Consider the following 18,162-nt stretch of genomic DNA (forward strand, 5'->3'; position numbering starts at 1 on the left):
CATGAGCAATTCATTAAGAATGGGGGAACCACTCAATCATTTCTGCTTTAAAGTTATCCTTCAACTCAGGCAGCATAATTTCATTTGCAGGCTGTAACTAAAGCTATAATTGGGTTTTGACTAGATCGCAGGCTTATGGGGTGAGTTTATATTGACACTTTATAAACCCTGGTTGTAATACAAAGTGTTGATAATTTTTGAGTGTGAAAATAGGTAAAATAGGTCTGACCAGGTTGAAACTGTACATAACCTGTAACCTCACATGTTAAAAAAAACATTGCTGGAAGGATATTTATGTACTCTGGATTGGTGCCTAACATATTCCCTCTAGATTAAGATGGTCACACATGCACCAAAAACTATGTAGGCCTTGTCTTCATGTATGTCTCTGTGTGGATTTTTATTTTAAGGTAAACAATGTTGTCACCCCTCCAGAGAAAAAAATCAGGGAAAGGGAAAGAAAACATTTGTTTTACAAGAGTGGGGAATGTGATGAGATTAACACATCTCATGATTTTGGAGAGGAAGGCTGATGTTGGTGAGTTTACCTCAAAATGAAAGTAAAGGGGTGTATCATTTATGCATTTGTCTTAATGTAGCTCCTTCACTGTCTCAAAATGCAGCTCTTTTTTTTTTTATTCTAATCAACTAGAAATGCCTGTCAGCTCCAACAATTGCTTGTTTCCAGGCTAACTTCTTGAACCTACCTCAGAAGCCCTTCCTCCTGCTCTTAAGATCCAGAATGAGTCATTCACACACCGAAATTAATTAACAGATCCCTGAAAGACTAACATATTCTGGTAGGATCTTGGCATTCTCTCAAGATTTTTGTTAATTAAGTCTTCACCTAGATTTATAAAAATATTATAGTCCAATATTTTCTTCTGATCAGTTCCATATCAAGCAAAGAACCACACAGGGCTATTTTCTTACAAGACTTTCAAAAACCACTGTTTCAACTAAAACAAAAATGAGAAACGTTTCCCCCACATAGAAGTAATGAGTTTTCTCATGAAAACCCAAAACAGCAACGGAATTTCTAAGGCTTTCCTTCACTGCAGACCCTTATCAGGCTCAGCTGCAAGTTAGTGCACGCCTTGTGCACAGCTGTTTTGCTCAGGAAGGGGTCAGTGGTCCCTTGGCCATAGGGTAGACCCAAAGTAATGTGACTTGTTATTCCCAAGATAATTACAGTAAAATTGCACACCACAAGCAATTGCAGCAGCCACGATGGGACAGTCATTCCATTTCCCCAGGCACTCGTCCATATGCAAAACTGGTAGTGAAGCTGCTGCTGCACATATGCCTGCAGTTTGCCACTTGGGTTTTCTCCAATGGCACTGTCTTCTGTGTTAGACACCACAGAAAAGTAACCAGTGACAAACCTCAGTGGCACTGAAGCTCTTGCTCAGGCCAAGCTCAGGCCACAGATGTCTGCTGGCAGTGCCACAGGCATGAGCTTCAGCCAATACACCTGTGTTGGCAAAAGCTCTTATGTAAGTGCAGGTAAAGTAGCAAACCTGCACTTTGACTGAGAGTAGTTTTAGTCTTTATTCCTGCATGGCCAGGGGTAAACTGCACTGGCTTGTGTCACCAACTATATCCAAACTCAGAAGCTTTCTCCTGTGGAGCAAACCTACATTGAGCAGTCCCCCTTTCCCATAGAACACTGCCCAGATACTCTTCTCCTCTCAACTTCTGAGTTAGGAGTATGCAGACAGCAGCACTGACTTTCATGTAATTGACAGAAGGAATGTTTTTCCCATGCTGACTTCACTCTTTTGGGAGTTTTGCTTCAGTACAGCAAACACCTGACCTCCAGCTTAGGAAAATCAACCTTAGAAGTTTTTCTAAAAATAACTACTGTCAGATAAGTCTACTTGTGGCCTTGGGATTTTTTTTTTTTTTTTTTTTTTGCTTCTAGTATACTGTCTCACATCCTGAGCTTTTAGTGTAAGCACTGCTTTGACTGTTGCAAAACAGAGATGGGTCAAGAGATAAAAGAACATTTCACATTTAAGAAAAAACAACACCTGTTAAAGGCTACCCACAGACTGGCAAGCCAGGACACTCAAAGGCACAGCCAAACTGGTGAGTTCCCCCTCAGCAATTGCACTTACTCCACTGCTAAATAACTATTAGAAGTTGTTATCATTAAGAAATTAATATTTTCTTTCAGCAGTGACTTTGAAATACAATGAAATACTCAGGATAAAGCTTCAAAGCCAGCATTAATTATGGAAAATCCTGTAAAAGGAAAATAATTTATACTAGCTTATGGTTTGTCCTCTGCCCCTATAATTACCTTACCCAGATGATGATATGTAAGATAGAGCTGTGGTGTTTTCTGAAATTTCACACAATTAAGCAGTGTAAAGATTTTTTTCAAACTTGGGTATCACTGACAAAGTTTTAGTTCTCTTCCTCATGCCTTTTCCTTGTTCATAATCAGGAGGATATATTTGGATTCACTTAACAACACAACCCTGCTGTTTACTAGGAGGCTTCTGCAGCATCTGGCACCAGCCCTGCTCACTGGCAGGGAGCAGACCTCAGGGTGGGAGGGTGAGTTCTGCTTTCTGTAGAGCTTCTCACTCATCCCGGGATGCTGCTGTGGTGTCATGATGAAAAAATGTTGGCTTTGCTTTTGTTGGTCAATAGTGAAAAATTATTCCTGACATTTCTGCTGTGTATTTTGGGAGAAATCTGTTTCAGTCTTGGACTGTGCTTTTAATTGAAAACAATGACATCCACCTAAAGTGCTTAGTTAAGATTTTCTTTGTTTAATGTATTGGTTCAAGAAAATTTTTAAAAATTAGAGCAGTAAGTTTATCAAGCAGGCTTGTGTCTGGTTTAAATTAAAATTGTCTTCAGTTACTCAAATACTTTCCTGATCACTCATTGAGAATATTACATTTTCCCTTCTTCTTGTGGTTTCTCTTTCTTGCTGTGGGTAGAACTCCAAGTCTTCTTCTGATAAAAGCTTGTGGCATTGATTTAGCTGTCCTACACCAAGTGCACAGCACATGAGACAGTGAGATGTTGTAACTATGATATAAATCCATCCTTAGCTCCTAAGTACATGCATGTGTATACTTAAGCATCAGAACACTGTTGTACTTAATGTCACAATTCCTGGATCTGGATAACTGGAACACACTGACTGACAGTAGCTACTGTCCAAATATCACCCTTTTATTTTGTTCACACCAGGGCTGCTGGAGGCCTGTAAGGGAGGCAGGGCAGGGCAGGGCAGGAGCTCTTCTGAGCTCAAGTTAAGCTCAAGTCAAGTAACCTGTGAGGGCTGCTCAAGCCATTGGGAAATTGCTAACACCACTGAATGGTCACCATCAAGGAAAGCAGTATTCATCACTCATTTGCACACAGGCTGGTGTGGGAGGAAAGAAGGGAGAGGGACAGGAACTCAGGGTGATACATCTGATAACCAGCATTTATGTAGATCTAGGACATTCTGTATTCTTCTGGGACCCTTTTGGGGCCCTTCACATCTGATTTCTAGGACTCTGAGTCTTAAAAAGAATATCCTTTTTGTCTTGGGTTAAAAATTTTAATTAGTCTGGGTGGAATTACCTAAGAATGATAGAAAAATTCTGGGACTGTGGTTCTCAAGTAATTGGGTAGCAATTCCTTCTTCCAGTCTCAGGCTGTTTTGTTTGTTCAAATCTATTTTTTTTTTATGGTGGCAATATTGGATGAGTTTTGTGCTGAATTCCTTATCAGTGCAGGTTAGGACTCATTAGAGCCTTGCTGTCTGACTGTGTCTGCATATCTGCCCCCTGCCCCCAGCCTGATTCTCCATCAGGGTTAGGTGAGAAGTGGGTGCCAAGATGTAAAGGTCTACCACCTTAGTCTATCACAGCAGCAGCTGTGAGCATGCACAACAGCAAACCCTGAAGAATTTACTGGGAAAAAAACACAAGGAAAACAACAACTTGGAAATAAGCGACTACTTTTGCTCTATTTTTCCCCCAATATTGGCTTTATTATTGAATACTGTATGGTTTTGGTTTTTTTCATGCTTTTGCAAAATGGATATGGATATTTTCTAGCCATCTTCCAAAGTCTGCTTGCTGCTACTAAAGCAACATTTAAATTGATAAACTGGGGTGTGAATATATAAAAATGTGATTATTCTCTTTTGGCACCTTTTGCATTGCTTATAGGATGTTTAAGTGTTTAAGCTGATTCTGTAAAGCTAGTTTACCAAGAAATACCAATGAAATTGCCATTTTGATCCAGCTGATTCTTTTCCTCAGCAATTATCAACTCTGTAGCAAGTCTGTCCCATTTGTGCTGTTCTTTGATTAAACTACTCTTGGGAAACTCCAGACTGCTAGACTATTAAGCTAGTAAAAGCTTTTTTATAAAAGCAACTGTATGACATTTGATTTTTATAGCTCATAAAGATATTTGGAAATATTTGCTTTCTTTTTCCATTTATTTTGTAATTTTTTAAACCTTTGTGTTAAACTGAGCATCATAAATAGACTCAGCAGTCAGTAAATCCACTGAGCCTTCTGCACACTAGGAAAGCATCTGCCTGTTCTGTAGTGCTCACAATGAGCTCCAGAGATTTCCCTGACTCAGACAAAATGAGAAAATGAACTTATATGGCAAGCTAAAATCACCTACTTAAACAATTCTCTTCCAATTATCTTTCCTCCTATTCCTACTTTATTCTAGCCTCTAACTTATTTTTCAGCTTGATCTAAGTACTTATCTATTGCTGTATTATGTTCAGTATGAGTTTAAAGCTGCAGACCTGGATGCTGCCCTGGTGCCTGCCTGCAAATCACTTGTGAGACAGAACTGGATTTCCTGTTGTTTTGCCAAAACTACTAAAATTGTGGGTTTCTGTTTCATAGAAACTGTTGAGGTGGGGGGGGGGGGGAGGGGGGGGGGGAGGGGGAATTGCAGCATGTAGTGACAGGATGTCACTTCCCCAAATTTACTCCAAATTAAATTTTAAAAATTGCAATTCATAAGTTATTGTAGAGATGAACTGAGTAATAGCTTTTATGCTTTACTTTGGTTCTAAAAGACAAACCTGGAAATGACCTAACCCTGTTTGGAGGGAGGTTAGTTTTTCATTTATTGGAAAGGGAATAGTTTATTGAACTACGTTTTATTTATATGTTTTTTTTAATTTGGTTTCTTGAACTTTGGGTATGAGGTGAGCACAGGAAGTATCAGTTTTCTGGCTGTGAGAGTGGGTGGGTCACTGTTGGCAGCAGAGGCTTTTGAAAAGTTACAGAAAAGAAAGCTTTGACTGTTCAGAGCTATTTTAATGCATTCAGTGTTCTTTACAGACTGGAAGTGATGAGTACATCAAGTTACAAGTGCAGATTTCTAAGAATGCTTGATACAAAATGAAGTTGTTAACACTGGACTGCAAGAAGGTCCAAGAGTGGGTGCCTTTTGGGAATCTTGCTTCAATAGCCATTAAAAACAAAAAAAGGAACTGATTCTTTGTTTTAAACATAGCCATCTTATGAGTAGATTGCTGAGATAAAAGAGAAGGGTGGCAAATTGAAGAATGAACTTGAAGGTGTATTGGGAGAAAAACTGCATCTAGGCTCATTGAAGACTTTTGATTTGTATTCAAGCATTCATTGAGTAATTTTCTCTGACTAACATTATTTCAGCAATCAAGGAACTGAATATCCTTTACTGTAGTTGAATAAACTCTGAAAGTCAATCCCTTGAACAGCTGAAGATGTCAAATAAATGTGTAATCATGAAATCTGATTGAATTCTAATGCCGGTGAGCTCAAGGTTTTAAGAAGTACTGCTATTCACCACAAGCTTGTTTTTTATGTGATACAGGCTGTGTTGCTAATCAGATGTGGTATCTTTCTGTCTTGCAGATTTACCACTGGATTATAGATTTACACGATTTTCCTCAAATAGTTCAGCAACTGCTGGGTACTACCCAAGCCCTCCAAGAGCACTGCTGCCAAATGAGGACTCTGTGATGATGAAATAGGTTGTCAGCTTTTTCCTTAGATAACCCTGTGGCCCTTACTTAAACTTCTATCTAATGCTAATTGGTGAAAATGCTGTGTGATGCTTCATAAAATAGAGTGATGGATTAAAGCAGACTTCTGTGTAGATTTGTGTTTCACTTGTTTCTCTAGTCCAGCTGGAACAGGTGAGTGATGCATCCTTCTCTCTAAGGATGCACTACTACCTTTCACAAAGTGCTGCTGCCTTTTCCCATGTACCTACAGCCTTCAAGTGAAATGTAATAGTAATAGTTCATCCCAAGTTGCATTCTACATTTTTGAGGACATTTTAGGTACTCTCCCTATATAAGGTGATGCTGTTACTACCAAAAGCCCCAGGAAAGACACAAACCAGACTCTCAGCCATATTTCAATTAACAGTTGCCTTGGACAGCCCAGGTTATCACCATACACCAATCTTTTCCAAGGTCTGAGGAATTTATTCTCCCACTGTAACTGTGCTTGGAGACAAAGAAAGACGGAGTCCCAAAGAGAAAGATTATCATATTCAAAGAGAGAGTTGAATGGGATTTAGGCAACTAAATGCAGACTGATCATTCAGAAAACCTTTATCAAACTTTGTATTCCTGAAAATGCCTGACCACTATTCAGCCATAAGATTCCCTACGTGCCTTTTCCTCCTTTAGTCTGCAATACCTCAAGCATCAGAGCTCTTCTGCAGAAGGAGGGAAACCTGCATGCATTTCCCTTCTCTGATGGAGTGGATTCAAACCCACATTCTCCACCTCCCTAGGAAAAGCTCCCAAGAGTAGGAAAGGTATAGCAAAGCCATCTTTGCTAATTACAGCCTCATCCAGAAGGGGAGCAAGACTCAAGGCATGAACTGAAAAGATGTGATTTTTACCTGCTTATTTAAACAAACATGAATCCAGTTCTCTGTGGATTTAGGTTCAAAGACCTGTTCTCCTGCACTTATGATAGGAAGAGCTCAGTAACTAGCACAGGCTAGCAGATGCAAAGACATGTCAAATATTTGTTTAGTCCACAGTTTTGTCACACTAGGATGGCAGATTTTTGGATAAACTTCCCTCAGAAATTAAAGAATAATAAACAGAAACTTAATGTTCTTGTTTCCAAGAAAAAGAGCTCACTTTGTTAGGCCTAGATGATTACCACAATGGATTTAGCTTGTGTCACCACAGCTCACTCTGTATCTTTGTGGCTTCACCAGCTATAATATTTTATGTCAGAATCAGACGAAAACACTATTCCACTGTGTTTCAGAGGTACTGGTCTCTTGTCTGCATATTTTTTCCTGCCTTTATATAAAATTTTATTTTTACATTCTTGTGGACCAGTATACTTGCAAGTAATAAACAACATTTCCAAACTAGCATCAGGCATTGGTTTGTTGAAAGGGAAACGTAAAACAAATGGGGAAGAAATTGAGGAAAATTTCCTTTAAGACAAGGTGAATGAGAAATGAAAATGAGAGTGCCATTCGCCTCATAAAATATAGGCTGAAAATATTTTACTTAAGATGAAAACAGAAATAGTTGAGTTTATTTGGAAATGTTTTGATCAGCAACAATGTCTTCAGCAGCAAATCTGACTTATGACAGTGCTATGATTTGTATTAAGGAGAGAGATACCCAGATTAAAATCTCAGATTCCTGATTACAGCATATTTGAAATTCTAGCCTGAACCAAGTAATCTTCTGGAAATAATTTCTAATTAATTTATGGTCCAAACTCATATTGTGTACTCTCATGAATTTGGAACTGATTTTTTTAGGTTGGGGAATTTTTTTTTATTATTATTATTTTTTAAAGAAAAATAATTGAATTGTTACAGAAAAACAGACTGAAAATCTTCTAAGTCCTTGGGTCCTGGTGTCTCAGTGGAGAAGCAATATTTTTTTTAATGGAAAAGTGGCAGATTCTAAGGACATCCTGAACCCAAAGCTCACCAGAAGAAATCCATATGCCCATCTTTGACAAAGGTTGTCACCAGCTATTTGCACTTGCTGTCAGAAGGATCTCACAGCAGCAGAGAAGGAAGAAGATAACAGAAAGCTACTGTAAGCACAACTCCATGAGCCACTGTAGTCTGTGGCTGCAGGAAGACTTGGGAAAAATAACTGATGTTTTTGTCCAAGAAGTAGAGTTCCTCTTACTTAAAGACTTTTCAAGAATCTGTGAAAATTATACAGGTCTTATTACAAATCAGAGATTGGCAATGGAGGAATGAGGAGGCAGTTGGTGCTGTGGCTGGAGGAGAGCTGTTGGAAATGGCATGGAGAACCAGGGAGAGGAAATGCACATGGCAGAAAGTTGGTAGAGAGCTGGCCATATTTAATATGACACTGTAAAGACACTATCTTTGCTTTTTCTTTATTTCTCTCTCTTCTTTGATTTTTTTTAACCCCTGGAAATCTTTGAAATTTCTTGGATTCTCGTGTGAGAGGCTGTTGACAGAAAAATTGCTGAAGTGCCTGCAAAACTATCTTGAGCATCAGCAGGGAGACATGAAGTTGTAAGGTTTCCTTGAAATCCCTGTGTCAGGTTAGACAGCCCTAAAAGCCACAGTTTTGCTTAAAACCAGAGATGAATACCAAGTCTTCTTTGGTGTCTGTTTTGGTATAAAGCACGTGTCTGGATTTTAAAATAAAGAGAATTTATTTCTGAAAAAAAAATGTTCTCTGAATTTACTTTGTAGCTGAGCAGCAAAATGAGAAAGGGGAGATAAGCTTGTTTCAAAGCAGTGCAAACAAACAAAACAAAATTCGATCTGCTCAGCATAAGACATATAAAACAATCAAAAACTTTAATAAATTAATACCTTTAATACTGATAGGGAAGTAATATTTGATGAACAGAAGAGCTCAGTGCAGGTTTCCTGACTACAGCTTCTTCATGGGAACTGAAGGCTTCTTCATCCCCAGTGAGAAGTTAAATAAACAAATGCAGGCAGATTATCTCTGCTGACCACAGGGCACTGCTGGACAGGATTTGCCCTTTCCCCAGGCTGATGGGGCTCTCCAGCTCACCTGAGTCCCATATGTGTGGTAGTGCAGTAGCAATTCTTAAGGGAATTCCCAGGAAAATTTCTCTGATGACAGGCACTGGGAACCAGCATTCCCAAATCTAGTTGAAATCCTTCCTCCTGAGGCCAAGTATGCATTAAATCATGCCAAGGTAAACAACAGCAGAGCATAAGAATATGTTACTTAGCAGAGATGCCACCAGCGGGAAAGTGACATCTGAACTTCCCTTTTTTCACCACAAGGAACAAAAACACCGTAAGCATAAAACACACTTTCATACACGAACTTGAAACATCAACATAGAGCACAGCTTCTCAGAAAGTCAGGTTTAGAAATAAAGCCACCTCTCTGCAAGAAGGTAGAAGAATCACACGCATCACCACAGGGATCTGATGGGAAGATGCTGCTTTGGACTTCCCTGGGAAGGGAGCACGGCGTGGGGCAGCCTGCTCCTCCTCAGTGTCATGGAAGGAGCAAGACAAGTTTTACAGTACATTTAAGCAACTGACTTTTAAAGCAAAATATGCCTCTCTCTGTCCATATGCTTGGAGGCAAATAACATTTCAGCTGACTCATGGCATCAGATTTAGGGGGGAAAGCACATGGCTAAGCTACAGGAACCTTACCTCTGTGGGGAGTGCCAGCTGTAATGGTATAATGGCTAAAATGGTGCAGCCCAGACATCTATTGTTAACAATTGGCCAGAAACCAGCCCTTCCAGCAAGCACATAGCTGATCCAGAACCCCCAGGGAAAAGGCTAAATCCCATTATAAATCCAGTTGCCTGTAATTTTGTTTTCTGCAATTCTAAGTGGAACATCAAACCCCCTTGGTGAGTCACAGGAAAGAAAAAAAATTAAAATAGGTTTTCTTTTGAATGTTTTTGGTGCAAGAAACAAATCCTGGATTTTGGTAAGCATTATAAATAGAAATGTTTAACTGGAAAACAGAGCCTGGATTAGAGCCAAAATAAGATGGAATCCAGGAAGTTAAACAGACTTGGTAATTTCCAGCCCTAAAAGCTTGCTAGCATCTTTACAGGGCAAACTGGGGATTCCTGTCTACCAGACTAGTGCTGTGGCCAGCATGGTCAGTCATTTTCCTGAACATGGGACAGAGGAGTAAGGTAAATCTTTCCAGTATGAAGTGGGTACCCACGGCTGTTCTCTGGCAGCCATAGCAAGACCACAGAGGTTTTACAGCTGGCCAGATGTCACAGTTCACAGAAGGGCAAACATCTGAAGCAGCACATTCAACTTCTGTCCCACTGCAGCTAAACTGATTTAATCAGAACTGTGCTAAAAATCCCTCATGCCTCCCACTCCTGCTGCCGCAGTGCACACGTGGCTCTCTCACACATGGCCATAACAACTTTTAAGTACTTGCACAGGGGTGAGAAACCATCGCAGCCACTTCAAAATTATGTGATGCCTTCCAGCCCCTTCTGCAAATTAGAGGTTACAAGACACAAAATGGTAGCAGCACAAATGGAGCAGAAGTCTGCACAGCAGCTTCAACAGCCCAGCCAGAGCAGATTCTCCAGCCAGAAAGGTATTTCTGCTTTCCACTGACTACTAGATTTTGAGTAAAAACACTTAAACACTCAATTTGATTCCCCCTTAAAAGGCTGGGAACTTACATTCCTTTCAAGGGTGAAGAAAATCATAAACTACCTTACATTGTATACAGGAAAAAAAAGGAAAAAAAATATGTGTTCTTGTTCAAAGTTTATGAGAGTATTATGAGGGTATTTTCAGGGTGTATTTTAGGAAATAAGTCCATTAACTTTCAGTAGACTTTGTTCTGTCACAACACTAAACGAACTCTAAAAATTGGGACTCCATGTTCCTAATAATTTTATATTAAACAATTAATTTCTAAAGCCTCCACAGTCTCTGAGGAATAAAAGTACAGGTGAATATAGAAAATATTTTCTTGCCTTATCTTAACTCCTGAGAGTTTCAGTTTTCTTTCTATATCATCCCCTATAACCTTAGCTCACAATAAAAAATTAAATGTGCGCTCCTGGGTGCAGCCTGTAAATTATATTAATCCAGAGCAAGAAGAAGCTACTGTAAATTTTGTGAAAAAGAAACAATATTTTGTTAAATTAAGAGCTTAAAAATTCTTTCTCTTATTCTGACAGAAGCCTCAAAAATACCTACTGGAGGGCTGCTGTTGAAGCAGCTGCAAGTAATGTTGGAGACAGCAGTGTCAGAGATGGCAGCAGTGAACTATCCCTGTTTTGTCCCTCAAAGCTGCCCATGAACATGAACAGTCATCAATTAAAGGCTAGGATGCCATGACATGGGAACTCAGAAACTAAGGGAATGAGGGAATTATCTGCATTTCATAGGAGGTATGGAGTTTTAGCTCAATTAAATAAACTAAGCACTCTTAGGCAGTAAGCAGGGAAATCTCTAGACCAGTAGTAGACAGGTGATGGAAAGTGGAGTATAGATGAAGGCCAAGGACAAAAAGGCTGAGGGTCAGCATGAACTGACAATAATAGTTCAAGAGGGCAATACATGGCTAGAGGATATCTGGGAAAGGAGTTCACAGATCTCTCAGAAAATAATAATTACCAAAATATATCTATTATGTGGGACTTTCCTCTTTCTTCTAATCTTTCCCTTGTTATTGTGCAGGACTGAGATAACTGTTACATTGCTGATACTAATCCATACAGAAAATGGGAGGGGGAAAAAGTAACCTGAATACAATTACATGAATTTAAGAAAATAGACTTAATCTCACCCTTGAGTCTTGGCTGCAGTAAATAAAATGCAGTAAATCAGAGGGAGAAGAGTACAAAGAGAAATGGAGAATCAGCGACAAGTTCAATTACAATTTCTGAGACAAACCTTTTTCATGCACATGTCTCTATGGTAAAGAAGAGGAGAGAGACATGGGACTATAAAACTCTAGAACTGGGGTGGGGATAAGTAAGCAACTTGTAAAAATTTTCATGAATTCCAGCAATTTAGTTGTCTGCCTGGCTTTCTGCATACCAAGTGGCTCCATAAAATTGGTGGATTCTAGCCTTAAAAATGCATTTCACTGAAAACAGCATTCTGCAAGTGGAAAACATTATTGTGACATATTTGGCATCCAGAGAGGGAGGTTGTGTCAGTCAGCTCTAGGACAGCACTGATGAAGTCTGGCTTTGGAAGGTTCCTCTTGGTATGAGAATAACAGTCTGTGCTCCCAGGGGATGATGCTTGGCTTATAACATGGAAGAAATTTGGAGGGAAAGAAATTGATACTCATCATACATGTTGAGAAAGGTCACACGTTTGAAAACATAAAGTATCAACCAATTTAAATAAATAAGCCAGATGCTGCTGGAGAGTTGCCCCTCTGCAACCTGTTTTGATCATCAGCAGAGAAAAGAAGGGATATGTGCTGAAGAGCAAGCAGGCCAGTTAGGCAGATGGACAGATGCTAGAAGATAAACCTAAACCCTGTGGACATCTACAGCAATGGAAAAGCAGTAATATGGATTCTGCTATTAAAAGGCATTGAACAGATGATGGAAGACTTTTTTAATTGGATCAAGGTATTTCTTGGCATTTCCCATTTAAGTGCCTATGTACCTGCTTTATGGTTACTGTCTTCTTGACACGTCTCAGGACCATGAATCTGTCTCCATTCACCCATGTTTTACCTAGGATTACCGATGCTGCAGATTCCCATTTCTTAAGGAATCTGCAGGATTTTTTTTTTTCATCAGACTTCCTCTCTGTTGGCCTCAGGCTAAACCAGGCTGAACACATGGTGAGAGCAAGAATGAGGGAAAGAAAGGAAATGTAAAGCAGAGAAAGATGTCCCATTTACATACAAAGAATAGCTGTTTAGGAAACATCTAGTGTTTTCCCCTTCCAGCTAGCCTACTGATAGTTTGGCTGCCAGGAACTACAAGAGTAAAAGGCTGCATCTCTGGGAAAGAGAGGAGTTTCCAGTCTGTAGATGAAGGATTTTCCTGGGAGAGAAACTGCTTTGTGCCACACTGTGCCCCAACCGGGCATGTATCCGATGAGCTTAGACTAGATTTCCAAATTTCCAAAATTTGATGGAAATAAGCACTAAGAATCAGAATTTTTCTGATTCTTAAGGCTGATTTCAGGAAATTTCTTTTCATCCTAGTTTTGGAGCTATGATTATTTCTGTCCATTGCCTTCAGTGAGCCAGAACCCCAAATGTCCAAGTAGTAAATTGAAAGAATCATGCAACAGCCTCATAAACTTCAAGGATGTAGCAGGAAGAACCAAGTTAGGACACTGCCTGGTCCACACCCTGGTTGGAAAATAGGAGATAGCCAGCATTCTCCCATATAAGGGATAAAATTGGAAAATTAAAGCTGCCTTCATGTGGCTCTAATAAAGTCCAAGGAAAAGAGTTGGGAAGAACATCTTAGATCAAGAAGGGCAGAGTGAGCAATATGCAGCTATCCAGATCTACAGTTCTGCAGGTCAGCTACAAGAAGAATTTGGCCTAGTGCTCTTGTCCAAAGGTTTCAGCCCACTGCAGTGAGATCAGAAATCACAGCTGGAGACATAAGGCAAAGAAAACACAAGGGTTATGGTCATAACCAAAACAATTGTTTTGAAGAATTACTGAAAGAATCTGGAGAAGTTTTTGTTTCTCTTTCTTTTCATTTGAAGAGTTTTGTCACTTAATGGCAACGGTACAAATGTTTCTTACATGGAAATTAGAGACCAAACACATCACAGAGGGGTCTTTAGTGAGAGGCGGGTACTTAAAACAATAAAAAACCCAAACCAAAACAAACAAAATCAATCAAACAAGCAAAAGAAGACAATAAAAAAACCCAAGCACACAGAGGAAAATTCAAAGAAAGAAAAAATTCTATTGCATAGACTGAGCAGGAAGAAAGAAAAGGATGGTCAACGCTGCATATGTGGAACAGATAGAATGACATGCAACTTCCCCCTTTAGGCTAACATCTTCAGTCGGCAAGGAAAAGAATTCCAAACATCCAAACTCCAAAACATGAGAATCAAAGGCTTCTAAGAGGATGAAGGACCAGCAGACACTAGGTGTCTGCCCCAGAATGAGCCCTACATAACTTGCTCCATGTGGTCCTGCTGCTTTCCTTTCTCACTGTCCTACTGAGGCAACTGGGTTTGTTCCCTCTTTACATCGTCCTCACCCAGCTTGCCAATGCAACAGGAAAATAAAGTGTGTTTCCCTTCCCTGCAAGCCAGATAACCACTAGGCTTTCTTGGAAGGAAGGAAGCTTTTCCTTCTCAAAGAAGAAAAGATAGATGCTACCCAGAGGAGACTGCTCACAGTATCTCTAATGCCACAGACATTTTCAAGACATGCACTGTACTTAGGTGGGCAGTGATTTCTCAGAGTGTGACCTAAAAAATTTGCCATTGTTGGAAAAGAGCCTATTTCCCACATATGTTTGGCTCAGTCACACAGACACCAGACATTGCATGTAATATGGCTTGCCATAAAGACCAAGGAAAAATAATGAGCATATGACGTAGGAGTAGAACAGTGTCTGACCTGAACAGTTTTCAAACAATTTCCATGAAACATACTCTGCACAACTGGCCAAGTCAATGCTCTTGGCTCCAATAGATACATTTAGCTCCTTTCCTAAATCCATTCTGGAGAAATGCCACCCAAAAGGTCAGGTTGCTGTATGTTTCAGTGTCACATGATGCAATTTAGGGAAGTGACAGCTACAAAAACTATTAACCTCAGTGGGACTTTTCCAATACAATAAAATTAAATTGTTAAATAATAGGAAAACAAAAAGGAACAAATAAACTAGGGTTTTTATACTTGAAAAGAGAGAGTGAGTGAGAGATTTCAGGGAGAGAAGCACCAGAGGAATGGAAAATATATGACGGTATGTTACTGAGTCAGTCCTTTAAACCTACTTTATGGTTGGTGGCAAGAGCAGATAGCCTAGGGACATGATTCATCACATCCTAATGAAGACATCTAAAACAGGTCAGATGAATTTTGCTGTAAAAGAATTTATTTTTCTCTGCAGGGTTATAAACAGAGTCTAACATGACTAGATCAGAGGTAGTTACCAGTCAAGTATAGAATAAAAGTGCATGACACGTTCAGAGGTTAGACAGATCCCACCCAAAGCTGCTGTTCCAAATTGACATTGTTTCATTGTTTGTTTTCTTCTTGCTGTCAGAACTGAATTCACTGGCATGAAGCAAGGCCAGCCAACCACTGGGAGAAACTCAACCTCTGCAAGAAGAGCTATACCCATGGCTCAAGAAGTGAAGGGCAGAAGAAGATCAAAGACAATCTGTAATCTTGCCTGTGCAAGTAGCATTTTGAACATAATCACATGAAACAGGACCTTGACAGGTCATCTGGTCCACCCCTTGCTCTGAGGCAATATTCATCAGACTTTGTGGATCTGAACTGTTCTTGTCAGATATATGTCCACCTTGCACTTAAAAAGCCTCCAGGGAGAGAGATGCTGTTCACTTCTCCTTACAAATACTTTTTTTTATCCTAGCTAGCCTAAATTTCTCTTACTGCATTTTACATGCTGTTTTCAGAGGATGAGGATAAGAGATTATTATTATCTTCCTTTTAGCAACTTTTGCATAGCTGAAGGCAATCTTCCTCCAGCTTCTATTCCTGAGGCTAATTTTTTCAGACTTTTGCTGTACATGATGCTTGCTGGGGCCGTTTTAATTTCAAAATTACCAGTGGCAATGCTGAAATTAATCTAGTGTGGACATATCTTGTGTCTCTTAGATATCACTGAATCATCCTATAGATGTTAATTTATTTAGCCTGACAAGCGCCCGGAGTTACTGGGAACAAGCCCTGTTTTACACAAGAGGACACGAGGCAGAGGAGATTTGTGGTTCTCCACACTGTTGGTATTTCCACCACGTTCCAACTGTGCACCAGAGCAAGATCCAAGCAGCACATCCAGCCTCATCCCTTAGGAGGCAGGAAGCCAAGAGCCCATGCTGTAAGGGAGCCATGGTGTGCTTTGCCTGGGTATTTGTGATCACAGGGCAGCACAGGGCAGCTTTTCTACAATACAGAGATATCCATGCACAGACCAAGGGCAGGATCTTAAAAGCCATCCAAACATTATGCTTTTCAGAATTGTAAGGGCTAATTCCATTTTATTTAGAGTCAGTTATTGAATAGATTTACATACCTAATGACATGTGATAAGTACTTAAACACCTTCCTCCTGATCACTTTAGGCACCCTGGTAATTTTAGAAAATGCAGTAGAATCAGCCTATCAGACATCTGGTCTGACTGTGAGGTCTGCAGCCCCTCACATGTTCATTTGTATCACAACCTCAATATTTTACAACTCTACTATCAATTCAGTGCATGCTAATACCATTTAAATAGGTGTTCAGAAAGATACCTTCTCATGATTAATCTAGTGTTTGCATGACTGAAACTGAAGCACTTCATGCTTTTAGGCATGTCATTACTGGCAAAAAAGCAAGACTTCATTCCAGGTTCTGGCATTGCTCTTGGAGTTTGCAGCAACAACATGTGGATCCCTACTCTTTAGGGCTGAGATTGTCAGTAGATATTGCTGAGAAATACAACAGGAATGGAAGGGTGAAGCGAAATGTATAGTTTCTAGTTTTGTCTAGCTTCCAAACTTTTATTAGTCCTGATAGGACAGCAGGAAATCACACTTTAAACCACAATGAAAAAATTAAAAACCATCCTCAGAAAATACAGATTTTGCATTTTAGAACAGGAAACTGAGCACTTACACGCCTGTTGACTGATTCAGTAACATCAGTAAACACATTACTAAAATGAGGAATACGCTTTGTGAGACATAAGCTTCAGGTGATTGGAGACCATCCTGATCTATCAGAAGTAAATATTTTTATTTTCATGACATAGTGTATAAAATATGCTCAGCTATCAAAACCCAACAAACATTCAGAATTCTTCACTTCAAACTTTGTTTTGGCTACAGTGACTGAGAAGGAAAAAAGAATGTTCCAAAGGATCATTTATTTTATCCTCTTTCATATTACTTTCTGAAATATCTTCAATTGTGCGGCTACGAAAATGTTGGGATGGCCGACTTGAACAGTCACAGCATTTCACTTTTTTTTTTTCTTCTTTTACATGGGAAGCATTTATGTAAGTAGCCACACCATACTTAAAAGAGCAGATTGACAAATCGGCTTTTTGTTTCTTTACTGGCTTGAGGGGACTTTGGGGTGGGGGGTCTTATTCCTGTCATGCATTATGGTGACAGCACCAGGGATGGACAATAAATATGAATGGGACACCCGGGATGCTGTCACCTCCACAGGCACCCTGCCCGCACCGTGGTACCGCTGCCATACTCTCCAGCTCCAGGGAATCCTCAGCCACCACTCCAAACATTCCCTGCGGAGAGACGAGTCCTGCCGCTAAAAGGGAGAATGAGGGCATTTCCCTGAAGCTGGAGCCGGGATGGCACGGGCGGGGGAGGAAAGCCGTGTGCGCGCCAGGGATAAAGCAACACAGGGGCACACACGGAGCGAGCGGAGCGGCCGGGCCGGGCCGGGCCGGGGGAGCTGCGGGGCGGGCTCCAGCGCGCCGTGCCGCCATGGCGTGAGGGGCCGGCGGAGCGGCGGCGGGAGGAGGAGGAGGAGGACGGGGAGAGGTACGGAAGGAGGGCGGGGAAGCGGGAGGTGGAGCGGGAGGGGGGAGTCACTTTCTTCCTGCGTTGAAAAACGCACCCCCCACACCCCTCCCCGCTCCGTCCCCCGGGGCTGCGGAGGGAAACTTTGTGGCAGGCGGTCGGCGCCGGACAGGGGCGGCGGGCGGTGAGTGCCCCTGCGGAGCGGGCAGCGCTCAGCGCCTCCATCCCGCCCCGCGCTCCGCCGCGGCTCCCGGCGCGCCGCCGGCGGGGCGGGCGCGCAGCGGGGCGGGGCGGGGGCGCCGGTGGCCGGCGGGTCTGGAAGGGACGGTCAGTCCGAGCGCACACGGTCCCCAGGCCGAGCGGCGCCCGGAGGAGCGGCGGGAGCGGCTCCAGGTGCCGGCGGGGCCGGGCAGCGGGAGCGGGGCCGGGGCGTCCCGGGGGGAGCACCCCCAGGCAGGCACGGGCTTTTCCCGGCTGGCCCCGGC

General features: G+C 41.3%; 2 protein-coding genes across 4 annotated transcripts in view; both read left to right on the plus strand.

Moving 5' to 3' along the window:
• Positions 1 to 18,162, plus strand: part of NT5DC1 (5'-nucleotidase domain containing 1) — a 147,806-nt gene that overhangs the window by 121,017 nt on the left and 8,627 nt on the right. Inside the window, exons 12-13 of one of the 3 annotated variants that reach the window (XR_014953721.1) lie at positions 5,889 to 6,007; positions 7,843 to 17,861. Coding sequence is in view for 2 of the 3 variants with exons in the window: in XM_021555531.3 (XP_021411206.3) it covers positions 5,889 to 6,007 (119 nt within the window). In the remaining variant the exon portion in view is untranslated. Of the gene's footprint in view, positions 1 to 410; positions 539 to 5,888; positions 6,133 to 7,842; positions 17,862 to 18,162 lie in introns of those variants that run through there. The other 2 variants (XM_085575060.1, XM_021555531.3) reach the window with 2 other exon arrangements.
• Positions 17,800 to 18,162, plus strand: part of DSE (dermatan sulfate epimerase) — a 34,381-nt gene continuing 34,018 nt past the window's right edge. Inside the window, exon 1 of the mRNA XM_085575054.1 lies at positions 17,800 to 17,861. The gene's annotated coding sequence lies outside the window, so the exon portion shown is untranslated. The remainder of the gene's footprint in view (positions 17,862 to 18,162) is intronic.

Source organism: Lonchura striata, chromosome 3 (assembly GCF_050655825.1).
Source record: "Lonchura striata isolate lonStrDom1 chromosome 3, ASM5065582v1, whole genome shotgun sequence".
Taxonomy (NCBI): Eukaryota; Metazoa; Chordata; class Aves; order Passeriformes; family Estrildidae; genus Lonchura; species Lonchura striata.